The following is a 23,742-nucleotide window of genomic DNA, read 5'->3' as shown; positions in this document are numbered from 1 at the left end:
TGAGATACCACTTGTAGAACCCAGAGATCCACCTGTGAGCGAACCCACTGGTCACTGAAGTTCCGGAGACGCGCCCCCACCGCACCTGGCTCCACCTGTGGAGCCCCAGCGTCATGCGGTGGACTTAATGGAAGCAGGGGAGGATTTTTGTTCCTGGGAACTGGCTGTCTGGTGCAGCTTTTTCCCTCTAACCCTGCCTCTGGGCAGAAAGGACGCGCCTCTGACCCGCTTGCCTTTCTGAGGCCGAAAGGACTGTACTTGATAATACGGTGCTTTCTTAGGCTGTGAGGGAACCTGAGGTAAAAAAGTCGACTTCCCAGCTGTTGCTGTGGATACGAGGTCCGAGAGACCGTCCCCAAACAATTCCTCACCCTTATAAGGCAAAACCTCCATGTGCCTTTTAGAATCAGCATCACCTGTCCACTGCCGAGTCCATAATACTCTCCTGGTAGAAATGGACATTGCATTAATTCTAGATGCCAGCCGGCAAATGTCCCTCTGTGCATCCCTCATATATAAGACTAAGTCTTTAATATGCTCTATGGTTAGCAAAATAGTATCCCTGTCAAGGGAATCAATGTTATCTGACAGGGTATCAGACCAAGCAGCTGCAGCACTACACATCCATGCTGAAGCAATTGCATGTCTCAGTATAGTTCCTGAGTGTGTATACACAGACTTCAGGATAGCCTCCTGCTTTCTATCTGCAGGCTCCTTTAAGGCGGCCGTATCCTAAGACGGCAGTGCCACCTTTTTTGATAAGCGTGTGAGCGCCTTGTCCACCCTAGGGGATGTTTCCCAACGCAACCTGTCCGTTGGCGGGAAAGGGTACGCCATTAGTAACCTCTTAGAAATCACTAATTTCTTATCTGGGGAACACCACGCTTCTTCACACAATTCATTTAACTCATCAGATGGGGGAAAAGTCACTGGCTGCTTTTTCTCCCCAAACATAATACCCTTTTTAGTGGTAACCGGGTTAATGTCAGAAATGTGCAACACATTTTTCATTGCCGTAATCATGCATCGGATGGCCCTTGTGGACTGTACATTTGTCTCATCCTCGTCTACACTGGAGTCAGACTCCGTGTCGACATCTGTGTCTGCCATCTGAGGTAGCGGGCGTTTTTGAGCCCCTGATGGCCTCTGAGACGCCTGGGCAGGCGCGGGCTGAGATGCCGGCTGTCCCAAAGCTGTTACGTCATCGAACCTTTTATGCAAGGAGTTGACACTGTCGGTTAATACCTTCCACATATCCATCCACTCTGGTGGCCCCATCACACTTATCGGCTCCTGCTCCGCCTCCACGTAAGCGTCCTCATCAAACATGTCGACACAGCCGTACCGACACACCGCACACACACACAGGGAATGCTCTGACTGAGGACAGGACCCCACAAAGTCCTTTGGGGAGACAGAGAGAGAGTATGCCAGCACACACCAGAGCGCTATATAACAGAGGGATTTACACTAACACAAAGTGAATTTTCCCCCAATAGCTGCTTATATCACCTTTTGCGCCTAAATTTATGTGCCCCCCCTCTCTTTTTTACCCTTCTCGTAGTGTATACTGCAGGGGAGAGCCTGGGGAGCGTCCTTCCAGCGGAGCTGTGAAGAGAAAATGTCGCCGGTGTGCTGAGGGAGATAGCCCCGCCCCCTCCGCGGCGGGCTTCTCCCGCTTTTTTAATATTATTATTGGTGGGGGATTAGGCACATATACAGTTTATAGCTGTATTATGTGCACATTTGCCAAAAAGGTATACATATTGCAGCCCAGGGCGCCCCCCCCCCCCAGCGCCCTGCACCCACCAGTGACCGGAGTGTGTGGTGTGCTGTGGGATCAATGGCGCACAGCTGCAGTGCTGTGCGCTACCTTATTGAAGACCGGAGTCTTCAGCCGCCGATTTTCTCCTGGTTCTTCCGTCTTCTGGCTCTGCAAGGGGGACGGCGGCGCGGCTCCGGACGATCGAGGACGGGCCCTGTGTTCGATCCCTCTGGAGCTAATGGTGTCCAGTAGCCTTAGAAGCACAAGCTAGCTGCAAGCAGGTAGGTTTGCTTCTCTCCCCTCAGTCCCTCGTAGCAGTGAGTCTGTTGCCAGCAGATCTCACTGAAAATAAAAAACCTAACAAATACTTTCTTTTCTAGTAAGCTCAGGAGAGCCCACTAGGTGCATCCAGCTCTGGCCGGGCACAGATTCTAACTGAGGTCTGGAGGAGGGGCATAGAGGGAGGAGCCAGTGCACACCAGATATAGTACCTAATCTTTCTTTTAAAGTGCCCAGTCTCCTGCGGAGCCCGTTTATTCCCCATGGTCCTTACGGAGTACCCAGAATCCACTAGGACGCCAGAGAAAACATCTGCTTGCCATTTATCCACTCTCACAAGGAAACATTTTCCCATACACAATAAATCCTTGAGGTAACTGGCTTTCTGGTGTGAATCACAGTTTCTACTACCTAACTGGAAAATCCTTTAGCGCTCAGAATTTTGGATTCAAGAACCAGGCTGTCAAAAACAACCAATTCCAATCTGGGTGAAGACATGGCCCTTGATGAAGAAGATCTGGGCATAACAGAAGACGGATTGGTCCTCACCCACCTTGTCCTGAACAATGGTGTTCAGGACATGTTCAGTATGGTGTTATGAGAATGACTGCCCAAGCTCTTAATCACCCGAGGAAGCATGGGCAATTGCGGAGAGATGTATCCCAGCTGAAATGTCCAGGGGGCTGTCATGGCATCCACTAAAAATGCCTTTGGACTAGGGGGGGGACTGGCCATAGGGTTCACTGGGAAGATTCTCAGTGGGCCGATATGCATGAGGGCCCTGTTTTGCTTGTTGACATGTGAGGGGTGGTGCTGCCGCCATGGTTACTCGCTATGCCTTTGGTGCAGCCCATGTGAGGCCACTTCTACAAATTTGTACAGAGTTCTCAATCGCCCTTGCCCGACTGAAAGAAAGTGCAATGGAATATACTAGCGCTGCATAAATAGTAATAAATAAATAAATATATAGATGCTACAGCCAAGAATTATAAAACCTCTTGGTGTCACTAGACCTTTCAAACAGCAGCAGAAATTTGAAACAAATTATAATACCAAAAGCTATATTATACATTTATTTATTTTACCTGTAGGGTCAATTTGTTTTATTGTTTTCTGTTGGGGCCAAGGTGTGTGTTTTTCCCTGTGGGGGCCAATGTGTTATTTTTTTTCTTGTACAATGGGGGTCATTCAGAGTTGATCACTTGCTAGCAGTTTTAAGCAGCCGTGCAAACACTATGCCGACGCCCACTGGGGAGTGTATTTTAGCTTAGCAGAAGTGCGAACGCATGTGCAGCCGAGCTCTGCAAAAACAGTTTGTGCAGTTTCAGAGTAGCTCTGAACCTACTCAGCGCTTGCGATCACTTCAGCCTATTCGTGTCCGGATTTGACGTCATACACCCGCCCAGGGAACGCCCAGCCACGCCTGCGTTTTTTCAGACACGCCTGCGTTTTTGCAAACACTCCCTGAAAACGGTCAGTTGACACCCAGAAACGCCCCCTTCCTGTCAGTCTTCTTGCGGCCGTCAGTGCGACTTAAAACTTCAATAGAACCTGTGCACAACCACAACGGGCTTTGTACCCGTGCAACGCACATGCACATTGCGGCCCATACGCATGCGCAGAAATGCCGATTTTTAGCCTGATCGATTCGCTGCGAACAACGCCAGGTAGTGATCAACTCGGAATGACCCCCAATGTTTTTCATCTGTGCTTGCGTCTGAGTTGCACCATGCATGAATGCACTGCAATGGTGTTCATACACAGTTGCAGTACAGAGTCAGACACACACACCATGAAGTGTATTAGAAATGTGTTGGGCAGTCCTGTATGGTTACAGGGGGTTGGCTAATCAGACACAGATATAACAGTGTGGGCGTGTTGATAAAAGTGGTTGCATATAGAGACAGTGAAGGACATACTCAGGACATGATCTTCACCTAGCATGGGGCTGGCGAAAGTTACAATGGTGTGACCGATGGTGGCGTCTAAACACGCACAAAGCATGATTCCAGCATCTGTAGACACGGACAGTGAGCATCTGTATCTTTGCATATTTTGGATGCACAGATGTACACCAGGGAAGGGCATTGTAGCATCATTAGCATAAAGTCACAGAGGCAACTGCAGCAAAAGATGCATGGAAGGCCGCAACTGCATCAATATCAGAATCAAACCCTACGAGGAATCCCGCCCCTCTACAGACTCCACCCCACAACAGACCCTGCCCCCATTAGGGCTGCTTCCATAAATTTCCAGGGCTGGTTTTGTATCCCAATCCATCTCTGCTTTGGACCCTTTGACCCAGCCCCGTGTACCAGAAGCTTCTTGTTCAGATGTGAGGCCATGAGGTCGATGTCTCCAGAAACCCCTCCGGGGTGTATCTTGTGCCGATTTAGAAAGTCTACCTTCCAACTATCCACCCCTGGAATGTAAATTGCTGAAATTGATAGAATCCAAATCTCTGCCCACCTGAAGGATGTAAGAATACTTCTGCATTATCTGCCAGCTACTTGTGCCACCTTGCTTGTTGATATAAGCCAGTGCCATGGCATTGTCAATCTGAATCCGCACAGGTACATTCTGCAGAAAGGACTGGGCCTTTATCAATGCCAAATGAATCGTCCTCCATTACAAAATATTGATTGGAAGTGTAGCTTCCTGTATTGGCCATTGCCCTTGCAAACATATGTTTTGTACCACTGCATCATTTAGGACTGGCATCTGTGGTAACAATCACCCAAATTCCAGATTATCATCAGAGAAATTCTTGTTTAATTTGTACTGTCTAATCACCAAAGCAGTGACTGATGAGTTTGTGCTGATAGTCTGCCTGTCTAGTTGAACATCTGTTTTCGACCAGCGACAGAGCAACTGGTTCTGTAATGGCCTGGCATGAATTCTGGCAAAAGGGACTACTTTGAAAGATGCCACCCTCTTTACCAGCAGTTGCATGGTCCTGAGAATTGGATCTCCAGAACATTTTCATATGGAAGAAAGACCCTGAAACCGCATCTTTTGTGAAGGATTTAAGTTGGACTTGTGAAAATTTACCATCCACCCGAAGTTTTGGCGTGTGTTTAAAGTCAACTGAAAAGGTTGCTGCAATTGGCTTACAGACTGAGCTTTGAACGGAAGATCACCCAGATAAAGTATAATCTTTACACCTAACTTCCTGAGGAGAGAGATCATATGGGCCATAACCATAAAAGCTCTGGGTGCTGTTAACAGACTGAAAGGTAGAGCGTAGAACTGAAAGCGCTAGTTCCCTACCATAAATCCTAATAAATGGTGATGTCCTTTCCATATGGGAATTATAGAGATAGGCATCCTTAATATATATTGAAGACAAATATTACCCTTCTTCCATGGAGCTGATCACAGATTGTATTTTCTCACATTTGAATATTCCCAAATTAAGGAACGGGTTTAACCACTTTAAGTTGAGAATTGGACAGAATTGAAAAAAAACCCTGGCATTGTTGATGTTCTGAAACAATTACCTCAGACTCTACTAGAGAATGGACTGCCTGGACAATGGGCCTAATTCAGATGTGATCGCTGGGCTGCGTTTTTTTTGCTGTCCTGCGATCAGATAGTCGCCGCCTACAGGGGGAGTGTATTTTCGCTGTGCAAGTGTGCGTCGGGTTGGTGACTCCAGTGGGAAAGGGGCCTGAAGCGGGTCGCAGCTGGGTAGACCCGTGTCAGGCTCCTGGCTGAAACCTTAAAGAGGTATTAGTGTCATCCTTTTTAAAGGGATAAAGGTCCTTAATCTTGGCACCTGAAATTTAGTGTCAGGTTTCAGTCAGGCCTCTGCAAAACCTATCCAAAATAGGAAAAGTCTGAAAAAAACAGATACCTGTTTCTTCTTACGCTTAAAAAATGAAGTTGAACTTGTTACTGGAGTATTATCATGCTGTAATAGATCAGTCTGACAGACTGCATCTATAAACCGCTCTATTCCTGAACTGGGTTGAGAATCCCCCTCCCAAGCACAAGTATCTTTCCATTCAGGGCCTATTTCCCCTTCTTCTTGGAATGAACCTGGAATGAAAAGATGGAGACATTGTTCAAAAGGGCCAAACCAAGGAAAGCTCCGGGTCCTGACGGAATGTCACCATCTGCCCTGAGAGCATGTGCGGGTCAGCTCGCCCCCATATTCACCAAGATCTTCAACAAATCACTGGACCCACAGAAAGTCCCTTCCTGCCTCAAAAGGTCTACTATCGTCCCGGTCCCCAAGAAACCCTCTATCACGAACCTGAACGACTACAGGCTGATAGCACCGACGTCTGTGGTCATGAAAATGTTCGAGCGTCTGGTTTTGAAACACCTGAAAACTAACTGGCTCCCCTACAGTTCGCCTATTGATCAAATTGTTGTGTCGAGGATGCAGTCAACCTGGGCCTGCACTACATTCTACAGCACCTAGACATTCGATACCTACGCGAGGGTCCTGTTTGTCGATTTCAGCTCGGCCTTCAATACAATCCTCCCCAGCATCCTCCACCCCAAATTACTTCGCCTAGGGGTCCCTGAAGCTACCTGTTCCTGGATAGCAGACCTTCTGACAGATAGGACACAGGTGGTGAAAGCGGGGGAATTCACCTCTCAAGCGTGGTCCATTAGTACAGGGGCCCCTCAGGGCTGTGTCCTCTCACCCCTGCTCTTCAACATGTACACAAATGACTGCTCCTCAGAGGCGCAATCAGTAAAGATCATCAAATTCGCCGACGACACCAGTCATCGGCCTCATCAAGGACGGGGATGAATCGGCCTATAGACGGGAAGTAGACCGTTTGGCCCAGTGGTGCAGCCACAACAACCTTGAGCTCAACCCCCTCAAAACTGTCGAGATGATAGTGGACTTAAGGAACAAGTCAGCTAGGGCACCTCCGCTAACTATTGCTGACAGTGTGGTATCGCTAGTGGACTCCTTCAAGTTCCTGGGGACCACAATCTCCCGGGACCTTAAATGGGGGTCCAATGCTGACGCCACTGTCGGGAAAGCGCAGCAGAGGTTGTTCTTCCTCAGGCAACTAAGGAAGTTCAACATCCCACAGAAGCTTCTGCTCCTCTTTTACTCCTATGGTAAAAGATAATAAATCTCGATTAGGGGGAAAACCCTCCTTGAATTTAATAGAGATTTATTATCTTTTACCATAGGTCTGATTTAAATCTTAGGTCTGATCATTTAAGACCTTTTTAAGGTTTTTGTCTAGAGCATATCACTCAGACACATGTCGGTACGTATTTCTAAACCTCCATCACCACCTATCTCCACATTCTGTCTTTCAATATTCACAGTGATGTTTTTCACTTTTTTCAAGCTAACATTGTACATTTTTCAAGCTTACATTGTATCTAACCAACTGGTATGTATGGCTCTATATGAGGTTACTTATTGCATTGTATATGTTTAAATGTCAACTATTTAGGTGTTTTATTCTATTACCCAGATCTAGTACCCATGAGGAAGTCCTATGGGACGAAACGCGCTGGGTTCTTATTCTGATCCACTCATTGGTGCACACTGAATTCACGGCAACAAGGGAATATACCCAAATTAGTTGTCAGTCTGAGAAGTGTAAATCTGGAAAATTTGTCATGATATTGTACTATTATGGAATTAAATGATTTTATTGGAGCTTGTGAATGAATTTTTAAGGCAATGCTTTCATTAATTTTTAAAATGGATGGTGAATTTTAGGAATACCCCATTACGTTCAGCGCCCTCTGATCTGTATTATTTGTAATGCTTTTTGAACATTTGCTAACAGGAAGTTCATCAAGAGGTGCTGCTTGTGTTACTCCTGAGTGCAATTGGGAACTTTTTCCATTATATATATATATATATTATATATATATATATATATATATATATATATAATATAAGAGTTTACTTACCGATAATTCTGTTTCTCGTAGTCCGTAGTGGATGCTGGGGACTCCGTAAGGACCATGGGGAATAGCGGCTCCGCAGGAGACTGGGCACAAAAGTAAAGCTTTAGAACTACCTGGTGTGCACTGGCTCCTCCCCCTATGACCCCCCTCCAAGCCTCAGTTAGGATACTGTGCCCGGACGAGCGTACACAATAAGGAAGGATTTTGAATCCCGGGTAAGACTCATACCAGCCACACCAATCACACCATATAACTTGTGATCTAAACCCAGTTAACAGCATGATAACAGAGGAGCCTCTAGAAAAGATGGCTCACTACAGCAATAACCCGATTTTTTTGGTAACAATAACTATGTACCAGTATTGCAGACAACCCGCACTTGGGATGGGCGCCCAGCATCCACTACGGACTACGAGAAATAGAATTATCGGTAAGTAAATTCTTATTTTCTCTGACGTCCTACTGGATGCTGGGGACTCCGTAAGGACCATGGGGATTATACCAAAGCTCCCAAACGGGCGGGAGAGTGCGGATGACTCTGCAGCACCAAATGAGAGAACTCCAGGTCCTCCTCAGCCAGGGTATCAAATTTGTAGAATTTTACAAACGTATTTGCTCCTGACCAAGTAGCTGCTCGGCAAAGTTGTAAAGCCGAGACCCCTCGGGCAGCCGCCCAAGATGAGCCCACCTTCCTTGTGGAATGGGCTTTTACAGATTTTGTCTGTGGCAGGCCTGCCACAGAATGTGCAAGCTGAATTGTACTACAAATCCAACGAGCAATAGTCTGCTTAGAAGCAGGAGCACCCAGCTTGTTGGGTGCATACAGAATAAACAACGAGTCAGATTTTCTGACTCCAGCCGTCCTGGAAACCTATATTTCCAGGGCCCTGACAACGTCTAGCAACTTGGAGTCCTCCAAGTCCCTAGTAGCCGCAGGCACCACAATAGGTTGATTCAGGTGAAACGCTGAAAACCACCTTAGGGAGAAACTGAGGACAAGTCCTCAATTCCGCCCTGTCCGAATGGAAAATCAGATGAGGGCTTTTACAGGATAAAGCCGCCAATTCTGACACGCACCTGGCCCAGGCCAGGGCCAACAGCATGACCACTTTCCATGTGAGATATTTTAACTCCACATATTTAAGTGGTTCAAACCAATGTGACTTTTGGAACCCAAAAACTACATTTAGATCCCAAGGTGCCACTGGAGGCACAAAAGGAGGCTGTATATACAGTACCCCTTTCACAAACGTCTGAACTTCAGGGACTGAAGCTAGTTCTTTTTGGAAGAAAATTGACAGGGCCGAAATTTGAACCTTAATGGACCCCCATTTCAGGCCCATAGACACTCCTGTTTGCAGGAAATGTAGGAATCGACCTAGTTGAAAATTCCTCCGTCGGGGCCTTACTGGCCTCGCACCACGCAACATATTTTCGCCAAATGCGGTGATAATGTTTTGCGGTTATATCTTTCCTGGCTTTGATCAGGATAGGAATGACTTCATCCGGAATGCCTTTCTCCTTCAGGATCCGGCGTTCAACCGCCATGCCGTCAAACGCAGTCGCGGTAAGTCTTGGAACAGACAGGGTCCTTGCTGGAGCAGGTCCCTTCTTAAAAGGTAGAGGCCACGGATCCTCCGTGAGCATCTCTTGAAGTTCCGGTTACCAAGTCCTTCTTGGCCAATCCGGAGCCCGAATATAGTGCTTACTCCTCTCCATCTTATAATTCTCAGTACCTTGGGTATGAGAGGCAGAGGAGGGAACACATACACTGACTGGTACACCCACTGTGTTACCAGAGCGTCTACAGCTATTGCCGGAGGGTCCCTTGACCCGGCGCAATACTTGTCGAGTTTTATAAACATGTGGAAGACTTCTGGGTGAAGTCCCCACTTGCTGACAGTGCTATCACATGATTTTCCGCCCAGCGAAGAATCCTTGCAGCTTCTGCCATTGCCCTCCTGCTTCTTGTGTCACCCTGTCTGTTTACGTGGGTGACTGCCGTGATGTTGTCCGAATGGATCAACTCCGGGTGACCTTGAAGCAGAGGTCTTGCTGAGCTTAGAGCATTGTAAATGGCCCTTAGCTTCAGGATATTTATGTGAAGTGATGTCTCCAGGCTTGACCATAAGCTCTGGAAATTCCTTCCCTGTGTGACTGCTCCCCAGCCTCGCAGGCTGGCATCCGTGGTCACCAGGACCCAGTCCTGAATGTCGAATCTGCGGCCCTCTAGAAGATGAGCACTCTGCAACCACCACAGGAGAGACACCCTTGTGCTTGGTGACAGGGTTATCCGCTGATGCATCTGAAGATGCGACCCGGACCATTTGTCCAGCAGGTCCCACTGGAAAGTTCTTGCGTGGAATCTGCCGAATGGGATTGCTTCGTAGGAAGCCACCATTTTTCCCAGAACCCTTTTATTGATGTACTGAGACTTGGCTCGGTTATAGGAGGTTCCCGACTAGCTCGGATAACTCCCTGACTTTCTCCTCCGGGAGAAACACCTTTTTCTGGACTGTGTCCAGGATCATCCCTAGGAACAGACGACGAGTCGTCGGAATCAGCTGCGATTTTGGAATATTGAGAATCCAATCGTGCTGCCGCAACACTACCTGAGATAGTGCTACACCGACCTCCAACTGTTCCCTGGATCTTACCCTTATCAGGGAATCGTCCAAGTAAGGGATAACTAAAATTCCCTTCCTTCGAAGGAGTATCATCATTTCGGCCATTACCTTGGTAAAGACCCGGGGTGCCGTGGACCATCCATACGGCAGCGTCTGAAACTGATAGTGACAGTTCTGTACCATAAACCTGAGGTACCCTTGGTGAGAAGGGTAAATTGGGACATGAAGGTAAGCATCCTTGATGTCCCGAGACATCATGTAGTCCCCTTCTTCCAGGTTCGCAATCACTGCTCTGAGTGACTCAATCTTGAATTTGAACCTCCGTATGTAAGTGTTCAAGATTTTAGATTTAGAATCGGTCTCACCGAGCCGTCTGGCTTTGGTACCACAACAGTGTGGAATAATACCCCGTTCCCTGTTGCAGGAGGGGTACCTTGATTATCACCTGCTGGGAATACAGCTTGTGAATGGCTTCCAAAACTGCCTCCCTGTCAGAAGGAGACATCGGTAAAGCCGACTTTAGGAAACGGCGAGGGGGAGACGTCTCGAATTCCAATTTGTACCCCTGAGATATCACCTGAAGGATCCAGGGGTCTACTTGCGAGTGAGCCCACTGCGCGCTGAAATTCATTGAGACGGGCCCCCACCGTGCCTGATTCTGCTTGTAAAGCCCCAGCGTCATACTGAGGGCTTGGCAGAGGCGGGAGAGGGCTTCTGTTCCTGGGAACTGGCTGATTTCTGCAGCCTTTTTCCTCTCCCTCTGTCACGGGGCAGAAATGAGGAACCTTTTGCCCGCTTGTCCACGAAAAGACTGCGCCTGATAATACGGCGTCTTCTTATGTTGAGAGGCGACCTGGGGTACAAACGTGGATTTCCCAGCTGTTGCCGTGGCCACCAGGTCTGAAAGACCGACCCCAAATAACTCCTCCCCTTAATAAGGCAATACTTCCAAATGCCGTTTGGAATCCGCATCACCTGACCACTGTCGTGTCCATAACCCTCTACTGGCAGAAATGGACAACGCACTTAGACTTGATGCCAGTCGGCAAATATTCCGCTGTGCATCACGCATATATAGAAATGCATCTTTTAAATGCTCTATAGGCAATAATATACTGTCCCTAACTAGGGTATCAATATTTTCAGTCAGGGAATCCGACCACGCCAACCCAGCACTGCACATCCAGGCTGAGGCGATTGCTGGTCGCAGTATAACACCAGTATGTGTGTAAATACATTTTAGGATACCCTCCTGCTTTCTATCAGCAGGATCCTTAAGGGCGGCCATCTCAGGAGAGGGTAGAGCCCTTGTTCTTACAAGCGTGTGAGCGCTTTATCCACCCTAGGGGGTGTTTCCCAACGCACCCTAACCTCTGGCGGGAAAGGATATAATGCCAATAACATTTTAGAAATTATCAGTTGTTATCGGGGGAAACCCACGCATCATCACACATCTCATTTAATTTCTCAGATTCAGGAAAACTACAGGTAGTTTTTCCTCACCGAACATAATACCCCTTTTTGGTGGTACTCGTATTATCAGAAATGTGTAAAACATTTTTCATTGCCTCAATCATGTAACGTGTGGCCCTACTGGAAGTCACATTTGTCTCTTCACCGTCGACACTGGAGTCAGTATCCGTGTCGGCGTCTATATCTGCCATCTGAGGTAACGGGCGCTTTAGAGCCCCTGACGGCCTATGAGACGTCTGGACAGACACAAGCTGAGTAGCCGGCTGTCTCATGTCAACCACTGTCTTTTATACAGAGCTGACACTGTCACGTAATTCCTTCCAACAGTTCATCCACTCAGGTGTCGACCCCCTAGGGGGTGACATCACTATTACAGGCAATCTGCTCCGTCTCCACATCATTTTTCTCCTCATACATGTCGACACAAACGTACCGACACACAGCACACACACAGGGAATGCTCTGATAGAGGACAGGACCCCACTAGCCCTTTGGGGAGACAGAGGGAGAGTTTGCCAGCACACACCAGAGCGCTATATATATATATATATATATATATATATATATATATATATATATATATATATATATATATATATACATATACACGCACAGGGATAACCTTATATAAGTGTTCTTATAGCTGCTGTATTTTTAATACTGCGCGTAATTAGTGCCCCCCTCTCTTTTTTAACCCTTTCTGTAGTGTAGTGACTGCAGGGGAGAGCCAGGGAGCTTCCCTCCAACGGAGCTGTGAGGGAAAATGGCGCCAGTGTGCTGAGGAGATAAGGCCGCCGAGAAGGGGGCGGAGCCTATCTCCCGTTTTTCTGTGTATTCTGGCAGGGGTTAAATTCATCCATATAGCCCAGGAGCTATATGTGATGCATTTTTTGCCATCCAAGGTGTTTTTATTGCGTCTCAGGGCGCCCCCCCCCAGCGCCCTGCACCCTCAGTGACCGGAGTGTGAAGTGTGCTGAGAGCAATGGCGCACAGCTGCAGTGCTGTGCGCTACCTTGTTGAAGACAGGACGTCTTCTGCCGCCGATTTTCCGGACCTCTTCTGTCTTCTGGCTCTGTAAGGGGGCCGGCGGCGCGGCTCTGGGACCTATCCATGGCTGGGCCTGTGATCGGTCCCTCTGGAGCTAATGTCCAGTAGCCTAAGAAGCCCAATCCACTCTGCACGCAGGTGAGTTCGCTTCTTCTCCCCTTAGTCCCTCGTAGCAGTGAGCCTGTTGCCAGCAGGTCTCACTGAACCTAAAAACACTAAAACTAAACTTTTCACTAAGCCGCTCAGGAGAGCCACCTAGTGTGCACCCTTCTCGTTCGGGCACAAAAATCTAACTGAGGCTTGGAGGGGGGTCATAGGGGGAGGAGCCAGTGCACACCAGGTAGTTCTAAAGCTTTACTTTTGTGCCCAGTCTCCTGCGGAGCCGCTATTCCCCATGGTCCTTACGGAGTCCCCAGCATCCACTAGGACGTCAGAGAAATATATATATATATATATATATATATATATATATATATATAGATATATATATATATATAGATAGATAGATAGATAGATAGATAGATAGAACATGTGCAGAGAGATTTCGATTTGGGTGGGGTGTGTTCAAACTGAAATCTAAATTGCAGTGTAAAAATAAAGCAGCCAGTATTTACCCTGCACAGAAACATAATCCACCCAAATCTAAATCTATTAAGGGCAAGCAGCTGCTCATAAACCTCTAATCACAAAGAAGTATGCAGCCCAGCGCTTACAATGGTGTAAAGAGTGCACAAAACCGGGCAGCGGAACAATGGCGGCGAGTGTTATGGAGTGACAAATCACAGTTTACACTTTTCAGATCAGATGGATGTGTTTGGTGATTGCCAGGAGAACGTCTGATGCCAGAGTGTATAGTACATGCAGTAAACAGTGTTGTCAAAAACGCGCTATAGTGCGTATTTTACGCACTATAGAGAGTAAGGGACACCGTTTTCAAAATGGAGCAGGTTCCACAGGACGTGTTGACTCACTGACCTCAGCCAATAGAAATCCTCAGTCTCTCTGTCCAATCACCGTCAGCAGTATCTCAGCATGGAATCGCCGCCTGAGACCTCCAGAGTGCACGCCCTCCCTCCCAGCGCGCTAATCCAGTACAGGCGAACAGTATGTGAGTAAGCTCAGGCTCGTACTGAGCTCCGTATACTAGCAACCACGTTCCTCATTCACCTCCTGCTGTCAGCAAGCCACTGCAAGCTGTCTGTAGGAAAGCACACAGGCAGTGACAGCGCCAGCAGCACGTCGGCACGCAGAAAATAGCCACCGAATTGCAGTCCCAGTATGCAACAGCCGCTGGGGGGAGCGCACTGGGCATTCGCGTCAGTGTGCAATCAGCAACGCAGCTGACTGGAGCTCTGTTCCCGGGACTAAGGACAGCCCGGAGCAGGTGGAGAGAGCCCAGCGGTAAGCTCAGGCAGGATGGGGATTTAGTGCTTTGTGGTGCACAGAAGGTGGAAGGGATAGGAGTGCCACAGGTGCTAACAACAGTGTAGAGTGTGGGGGGGATGGGCTGGCTGCTACTACCACTAGACATGTAAGCTGCTATCTATCCTTACCACCCCATTACCCCTAGCACTCACTGCCTGCCCCTAACCTCATCCTTGCCCCCTGCACTGCCCCCAGGACTACCTGTCCCTAACCTCCTCCTTGCCCCCCAGTGCTGCACCAGCTGTGTTATCTACCCTTACCCCCTCCATACCCCAGTACGGTCTGCCCCTAACCTCCTATTGCCTCCTGCACTGCCCCCTCCATACCTTCAGCACTACCTGACCCTAACCTCCTTCTTGCCCCCCAGTGATTACCCTTATCACCTCCCTACCACAGCACTGTCTGTTCCTTGCCCCCTAGTTATCTGCCCTTACCCCCTCCTTACCCCCAGCACTGTCTACCCCTAACCTCTACCTTGGCCCCAGCTTCTATTTAACCTTGAACCCTCCCTACTCCCAGTACTTGCCTGCTCCTAACCCTCTCCTTGCCCCCCAGTACTGTTCCAACTGCTGTCTGTACTTACCACCTCCTTATCCCCTGCACTGCTTGCCCTTACCTTCCTCTACCCCAACTTTTCCCTCTCTCTACCCTAAACTGCTACCTGACCCCAGCACTGCCCAAGCTGCCACCTGACCCCAGCACTAACCAAACTGCTGCCTGCCTAACCACCATAAATTGTGATGGGACCCAGAAACTGTGGAGTAGGACCCGAATTTTTTATAGTGAGGGGTCCCTGGGATCCACAAATTTTTTCGCTCAGCGCTATCATTGGTACAGCATGGATGTGATCGTGTTATGATGTGGGTCTATTTCAGCTGGTTTGGCATGGGTCCACTAGTTGTAATGCATGGTCACATTAACTCTGAGAAGTATAAAGAGGTTCTCGATAACTCTGTGTACCCTACATTGTGGCAATTTTTTTTAATTGTTTTTATCAGGACGACAATGCCACCTGTAATGTTACCAGGGCAACGCTGGACTGGTATACAGAAAATTTGGTAACCCGGATGGACTGGCCAGCTCAGAGTCCAGATCTTAACCCCATTGAGAACTTCTGGGACAAACTGGAGTGACGGGTGTGTTCTAGACCTTCTTCAGTGTCACAGTTGATCACTGTACTTAAGGCGGAATGGCAAAACATACCACCTGCTGTTCTCAAGGAACTTGTGGACAGTCTGCCAAGAAGAGTGTCTGCAGTATTCACTGCACGTGGTGGACCTACAAAGTACGGACATCAATAAAATCTTGTTTATCACTTTTATCAACCTAGGTGGTTAGCAATTGGGCAAAACCATGTTGTACTGCAGGTGGGACAGATGTAACATGTGCAGAGAGTTACATTTGACAGTATTTACCCTGCACAGAAACAATATAACCCACACAATTCTAAATTGCTCTGCACATTTTGGGCCGAATTCAATTCTTATAGCAGGTCCCCCGCATCCGCCCGTCGGTAGCTATTCAAATGTTGCTACTGATGGCGCGAGAAGTTAATTTCAGCTCGCTACCCCCAGGGGTGGCAAGCTGAAATGCATGGAAAGAGACCCGTTTGGGCGCCCAAATGGAGCTATTCACACTCGCACACATTAGTTCAGTTGGGTTTAGGTGCTTTGCACGCCTAAACCCAACTCTAAATGGGCACGATCAGAGCGATAAGTAGGGATAAATGAATAGCGCCCTGCGATCTCAAGTCACTTTAGATGGCAGATCAGGTGCAATTAAACAATTGAATTCCCCCCCCCCCCCCCTTTATATCTGCCCCACCTGCAGTGCAACATGGTTTTGCCCAATTGCTAACTTTTTTGGTTTGCAAACTACTCTGAATAACCCCAATAGTGTATATTATATCAGATAAGCTTCCGTGGTGGAGTCCCAGCATATGTATAATAGCCAGCAAGTGCTATATCTCTATATTATATCAGATAAACTTCTGTGGTAGAGTTACAGCATATGTAATAGCCAGAAAGTACTGCATATCTATATTAATACTAGCTAATGTCTGCAGCATTTCATGGGGTTTCTCCCTCTCTGTTATTGTTTAAATGAATTATCAAATATAAGTATATATTGGACGTTTGGTCTATGTTTTGAGCAATTGTAATAAATTATACATTTACATTTATTTATATATGCACAAAAATAATATGTAGTATTTTACAGAGAGACTGTTTAATGACTTACATCAGTCCCTGCTCCAGTGTCTAAATTTTCTACACAATCATACAATTGTGTGGTATGTTGGCTGGACATGGTTGCAATGTAGACATGAAGTGTGTCGTCATTCATAATTTCTACACAGATGACATGTCGACATGACAGAATATTAACCTAATATCCCTGGTGGCCCAGCAGTCACTTACCTTCTGTGTCAGACCTCTGAGAGAGCAGTAATTTAGAAAAAGTATTTCCCCCATAGTCATAACTCTCCCCCTAGTGAATAAACATTTTTTTAAGCTCACTTTCCAAAATAATGGTTGTATCCTTCCAGTCTTGAAACAAAATGATATGCAATTATTGGGGAAACATGAAAGCTGCACTGGTCAACCAGTAGCGGAGAGGTTTTCCCAAACATACATGCTTAAACAGAGCTGAGGCAATGCAGCATTTATATATTGCCTCTTACCCAATGATTCTCCTCTCAGAGTATTCCTTCCTCTTGTTAGTGAGTGGTCCAGTGAAACCCAGGAAGCTTCGACAGTGCTGGACGCAAGGGTTGCTGAGGTCTTGCAAAACCCCTTTTGACGTTCTTGTCATGAGAATGCCACAGGAAGATAGATGTCTGCAAGACAGAGAGAACCAGTCAGAAGGGTACAACAACATGGTGTTAGTGTGGACACAAGAACTGTTCAGCATTCTCATTGGCTGAATTCTGGGAAAAATAAGAACTTACTCACCGGTAATTCTATTTCTCGTAGTCCGTAGTGGATGCTGGGAACTCCGTAAGGACCATGGGGAATAGACGGGCTCCGCAGGAGACTGGGCACTCTAAAAGAAAGATTAGGTACTATCTGGTGTACACTGGCTCCTCCCTCTATGCCCCTCCTCCAGACCTCAGTTAGAGAAACTGTGCCCGGAAGAGCTGACACAACAAGGAAAGGATTTGGAATCCAGGGTAAGACTCATACCAGCCACACCAATCACACTGTACAACTTGTGATAACCATACCCAGTTAACAGTATGAACAACAACTGAGCCTCATTTAACGGATGGCTCATAACAATAACCCTTTAGTTAAGCAATAACTATATACATGTATTGCAGAGAGTCCGCACTTGGGACGGGCGCCCAGCATCCACTACGGACTACGAGAAATAGAATTACCGGTGAGTAAATTCTTATTTTCTCTGACGTCCTACTGGATGCTGGGAACTCCGTAAGGACCATGGGGATTATACCAAAGCTCCCAAACGGGCGGGAGAGTGCGGATGACTCTGCAGCACCGCATGAGCAAACTCAAGGTCCTCCTCAGCCAGGGTATCAAACTTGTAGAACTTAGCAAACTTGTTTGACCCCGATCAAGTAGCATCTCGGCAAAGCTGTAAAGCCGAGACCCCTCGGGCAGCCGCCCAAGAAGAGCCCACCTTCCTTGTGGAATGGGCTTTCACCATTTTGGATGCGGCAATCCAGCCGCAGAGTGAACCAGCTGAATCGTGCTATAGATCCAGCGAGCAATAGTCTGCTTCGAAGCAGGAGCGCCAACCTTGTTGGCTGCATACAGAATAAACAGCGAATCAGACTTTCTGACTCCCGCTGTTCCGGAAACATAAATTTTCAAAGCCCGGACTACGTCCAGCAACTTGGAATCCTCCAAGTCCCTAGTAGCCGCAGGCACCACAATAGGCTGGTTCAAATAAAACGATACCACCCTAGGGAGAAATTGGGGACGAGTCCTCAATTCTGCCCTGTCCATATGGAAGATCAGATAAGGGCTTTTACATGACAAAACCGCCAATTCTGACACACGCCTAGCCGAAGCTAAGGCCAATAGCATGACCACTTTCCACGTGAGATATTTTAGCTCCACGGTCTTAAGTGGCTCAAACCAGTGGGATTTCAGGAAATCCAACGTTAAGATCCCAAGGTGCCACCGGTGGCCCAAAAGGAGGCTGAATATGCAGCACCTCCGGAACAACGTCTGAACTTCAGGCAGTGAAGCCAGTTCTTTTTGAGAGAAAATGGATAGGGCCGAAATCTTGACCTTTATGGATCCTAATTTTAGGCCCATAGTCACTCCTGACTGTAGGAAGTGCAGGAATCGACCCCGCTGGAATTCCTCTGTAGGGTCTTCCCGGCCTCACACCAAGCAACCTATTTTCGCTATATGCAGTGAAAAAGTCTTGCTGTCACGTCTTTCCTAGCCTTTATCAGCGTAGGAATAACTGCATCCGGAATGCCCTTTTCCGCTATGTTCCGGCGTTCAACCACCATGCCGTCAAATGCAGCTGCGGTAAGTCTTGGAACAGACAGGGCCCCTGTTGCAACATGTCCTGTCTGAGAGGCAGAAGCCCTGAGTCCTCCGAGAGCATTTCTTGCAGCTCCGGGTACAGAGTCCTTCTTGGCCAATTCGGAGCAAAGAATATTTTTCTCACTCCTCCTTTTATTACAATTCCAGCCCTTGAGAATGAGAGGAAGAGGAGGGAATACATATACCGACTGGAACACCCACGGTGTTACTAGTGCGACCACAGCTATCACCTGAGGGTCCCTTGACCCGGTGTAAAACCTTTTTTAGCTTTTTATTGAGGTGGGACGCCATCTAGTCCACCTGAGGCAGTTCCCATCAATTTGCAAACTGCGTGAAGACTTCCTGATGAAGTCCCCACTTTCCCGGGTGGAGGTCGTGCCTGCTGAGAAAGTCTGCTTCCCAGTTGTCCACTCCCGGAATGAACACTGCTGACAGTGCGCTTACTTGATTCTCCGCCCAGCGAAGAATTCTGGTGGCTTCTACCCTCGCCACCCTGCTCCTTGTGCCGCCTTGGCGGTTTACATGAACCCCTGCGGTCTGACTGGATCAGAACCGGTTGGTCGCGAAGCAGGATCTCCGCTTGACTTAGGGCGTTGTATATGGCCCTTAGTTCCAGGATATTGATGTGGAGGCAAGTCTGTTGACTTGACCACAGACCTTGGAAATTTCTTCCCTGTGTAACTGCCCCCCACCCTCGGAGGCTTGCATCCGTGGTCACCAGGATCCAGTCCTGAATGCCGAATCTGCGGCCCTCGAGAAGGTGAGCACTCTGCAGCCACCACAGGAGAGACGCCCTGGGGGATAGGGTGATTAACCGATGCATCTGAAGAGGTGATCCGGACCACTTGTCCAGTAAGTCCCATTGGAAGGTCCTCGTATGGAACCTGCCTAAGGGGATGGACTCGTATGATGCCACCATCCTTCCCAGGACTCGAGTGCAGTGATGCACTGACACCTGTTTTGGTTTTAATAGATTCCTGACCAGTGTCATGAGCTCCTGAGCTCTCTCTATCGGGAGATAAACCCTTTTCTGGTCTGTGTCTAGGATCGTGCCTAGGAGAGGCAGATGAGCTGTAGGAACCAACTGCCACTTTGGAATATATAGAATCCAGCCGTGTTGCCGTTACACTTCCAGAGAAAGTGATACGCTGTTCAGCAACTGCTCTCTTGATCTCGCTTGTATGAGGAGATCGTCCAAGTACGTGATAATAGTGACACCTTGCTTCCGCAGGAGCACAATCATATCCGCCATTACCTTGGTTATGACAATCCCGTACCGCAATTCTTAGGTACGCCTAATGAGGTGGATAAATGGGGACATGAAGGTATGCATCCCTTATGACCCGATTCACGATAAAGTCTCCCTCTTTTTAGGCTTGCCCTGACCGCTCTTAGCGATTCCATCTTGAACTTGAACCTTCTCAGGTATATGTTCAGGGATTTTTAATTCAATATGGGTCTGACCGAACCGTCTGGTTTCGGGATTACAACATGGTCGAATAATAACACCCTCTTGTTGAAGGAGGGGACCCTTGACCACCACCTGTTAAAGATACAATTTGTGAATTGCAGTTAACACTGGTTCCCTCTCTTGGGGGGAAGCCCGCAGGGCCGTCGGTGAGGGGGCATCTTCTCACAGTCCAGCTTGTATCCCTGAGACACAATATCTATTGCCCAGGGACCTAACAGGGAGTGAACCCACTTGTGGCTGAACTTACGAAGGCGTGTCCCCACCGGGCCTAGCTCTGCCTGTGGAGCCCCAGCGGCATAGGTGGATTTTTGTAGGGGCCGGGGAGGACTTCTGTTCCTGGGAACTAGCTGTGTTTATCCCAGCTCTGACAAGAAAGGACGCACCTCAGACTTCCTTGTTTCTTTATTCGAAAGGCTGCATTTAATAATGTCGTGCTTTCTTAGGCTGTGCAGGAATATAAGGCAAACTAGCAGAATTACCAGCTATAGCTGTGGAGACCAGGCCCGAGAACCCTTCTCCACACAATCCTCAGCCTTCCATATGCCTCTTAAGTCGGCATCATCTGTCCAATGCATATTCTACAGGACACGTCAAGCAGAGATCGACATAGCTTTGACTCTAGGACCCAGTATACTCATGTCTCTTTGGGCATGTTTTATAACTATATATCTATCTATCACTTAAGACAGCATCTTTAATATATTTACTAGGGTCTCAATCTCTGCTGATAAAGGTACCTGTCCACTCTGCCACAGCGCTATAAACCCATGCCGACACAATCGCCGGTCTGGGTAGTATACTAGAATGTGCACGCTATCTGCAGGATCCCTGAGAATAGCAAGTGCTACCGTCTGTGCAAATAGGACACCCTAGGGGAAGATTCTCAACACATCCTGGCCCTAGTGGGGAAAGGATACAGCCTGAGAATTCTCTTGTGGGAAGCTGCCGTCTCTTGTCTGGAGATTCCCGCTCTTTTTCCTCATGAGAGGAGGGAAATTTACCTCAGCATTCTTCCCCTTAAACATGTGTACTCTCGTGTCAGGGACAGATGAGTCATCAGTGATATGCAAATCATCTATTATTTCAATAATCATATATTGAATACCTTCTAGCCATCTTGGCTGTAACTTTGCATTATCGTAGTCGACAGTGGAGTTAAACTCCGTGTCGATACCAGTGTTTGTTATTTTGGATAGTGAGCATTGTGAGACTCTGAAGGTCTCTGTGACCTATGGACAGACATGGGTAGATTTCCTGTCTGTTCCCTAACCATTTGTGCAATAAATTCACCTTAGCACTTACACATATCCAAACAGGTGTCGGCGTTGTCGACGGAGACACCCTCTCACACACATATCCGCTCTATCAACTCCTTAGAGGAGCCTTTTACCTCAGACATGTCGACACACGCGTACCGACACACCACACACACAGGGGATGCTCTATTTGAGGACAGTTCCCCCACAAGGCCCTTTGGAGAGACAGAGAGAGAGTATGCCAGCACACACCCCAGCGCTATATAACCCAGGGATTACACTACAACTCAGTGTTTACCCAGTAGCTGCTGTATATACAATTTTTGCGCCTAAATTTATGTGCCCCCCCTCTCTTTTCACCCTTTGTGTACCAGGATACTGCAGGGGAGAGCCTGGGGAGCTTCCTTCCAGCGCACCTGTGAAGAGAAAATGGCGCTGGTGTGCTGAGGAAGAAGGCCCCGCCCCCTCAGCGGCTGGCTTCTGTCCTGTTTCTGACTAAAAATGGCGGGGGTTTTACACATATACAGTCACAGACTGTATTATGTGTATTTTTATGCCAAAGGTATTTTTATTGCTGCCCAGGGCGCCCCCCACCCTACAGTGACTGGAGTGTGTGGTGTGCTGTGGGAGCAATAGCGCACAGCTGCGGTGCTGTGCGCTACCTTAATGAAGACAGGAGTCTTCTGCCGCCGATTTCATCGCTTCTCTTCTGTCTTCTGGCTCTGCAAGGGGGACGGCGGCGCGGCTCCGGGAACGGACGATCGAGGTCAGGCCCTGTGTTCGAACCCTCTGGAGCTAATGGTGTCCAGTAGCCTAAGAAGCACAAGCTAGCTGCAAGCAGGTAGGTTTGCTTCTCTCCCCTCAGTCCCACGTAGCAGTGAGTCTGTTGCCAGCAGATCTAACTGAAAATAAAAAACCTAACAAATACTTTCTTTCTAGCAAGCTCAGGAGAGCCCACTAGGTGCATCCAGCTCTGGCCGGGCACAGATTCTAACTGAGGTCTGGAGGAGGGGCATAGAGGGAGGAGCCAGTGCACACCAGATAGTACCTAATCTTTCTTTTAGAGTGCCCAGTCTCCTGCGGAGCCCGTCTATTCCCCATGGTCCTTACGGAGTTCCCAGCATCCACTAGGACGTCAGAGAAATCTGTTTCTCAAGCAAGCTAAGCTGTTACAGCTGCCCTTCTCTTAAAACAAGACTGAGGAAAGTAGGAGATAGGAGGGGTTATGCAGGGGATGGAGTCAGCTGATTGTTTAGTGCAAGACTTCGATAGGTCAGACACATAACACAATCTATTTCTCAAGCAAGTTGGGGGCTACTGAAATCCACTGTCCAGCCACTTTAGAATTTATTGTATTTCTCATTTCTCCTTAAAGCCTGTAGTGCGATGCCATATAAAATTGTTTTTTTTATTATTATTATAGCATGGCGATCAACTCTGACTAGTGCAGTTCCTTACATGTACAATCAACACACCACTCTGTTACTGCCACAGTGGAAGCTCCTATCAGACACTGTACAGACAATATTGGGCACATGAGTCGTCTGCAAGAACTAGCAACAAGCAGCGTTAGTGAAAGTTATTTGCTTAATTAAAATGACAACTCTCATCTGAGTGGAAGCACCTCTGCTTTTAATATACTACAGTATATGCAGCCTGAAAACTGCTCAGCTGCTTTCTTCATTAGGATTACTATCTGAACAATTGCAAATAACTTCTAACGTTTTAAAAATATCAGTGTAGAATAGAGTGAGATTTAGCAATGTTGTAGGGATGAACTGTTCTACCAGCTACCATTGTTCATAGTCGATTGGTGGGTTTCTTTGTGCTAGCCATGTGATGTATCCTGGCACCTAACATGCTCATTTGTGATGTTAAGAGGAAGCATGCAGTGACCGCCATAGCCACAGCCATTAACAGTGAGTGCTCACTCTCATCCCTGGGCAAATCAGTAAAAACTTTTAAAAGTACA

At 47.7% G+C, this 23,742-nt stretch overlaps 1 protein-coding gene across 2 annotated transcripts in view; it reads right to left on the bottom strand.

The window, feature by feature from the left end:
- The window catches only part of LOC135013678 (coenzyme Q-binding protein COQ10 homolog A, mitochondrial), a 96,901-nt gene that overhangs the window by 35,229 nt on the left and 37,930 nt on the right, over window positions 1-23,742 (bottom strand). For both annotated transcript variants that reach the window (XM_063952650.1, XM_063952651.1), the window contains exon 2: window positions 17,201-17,356. In XM_063952650.1, the coding sequence (XP_063808720.1) occupies window positions 17,201-17,356 (156 nt within the window). The remainder of the gene's footprint in view (window positions 1-17,200; window positions 17,357-23,742) is intronic.

This window comes from Pseudophryne corroboree, chromosome 2 (genome assembly GCF_028390025.1).
Source record: "Pseudophryne corroboree isolate aPseCor3 chromosome 2, aPseCor3.hap2, whole genome shotgun sequence".
Taxonomy (NCBI): domain Eukaryota; kingdom Metazoa; phylum Chordata; class Amphibia; order Anura; family Myobatrachidae; genus Pseudophryne; species Pseudophryne corroboree.
The sequence above is the reverse complement of the archived record's forward strand: the minus strand, read 5'-3'. Positions and strand labels throughout refer to the sequence as shown.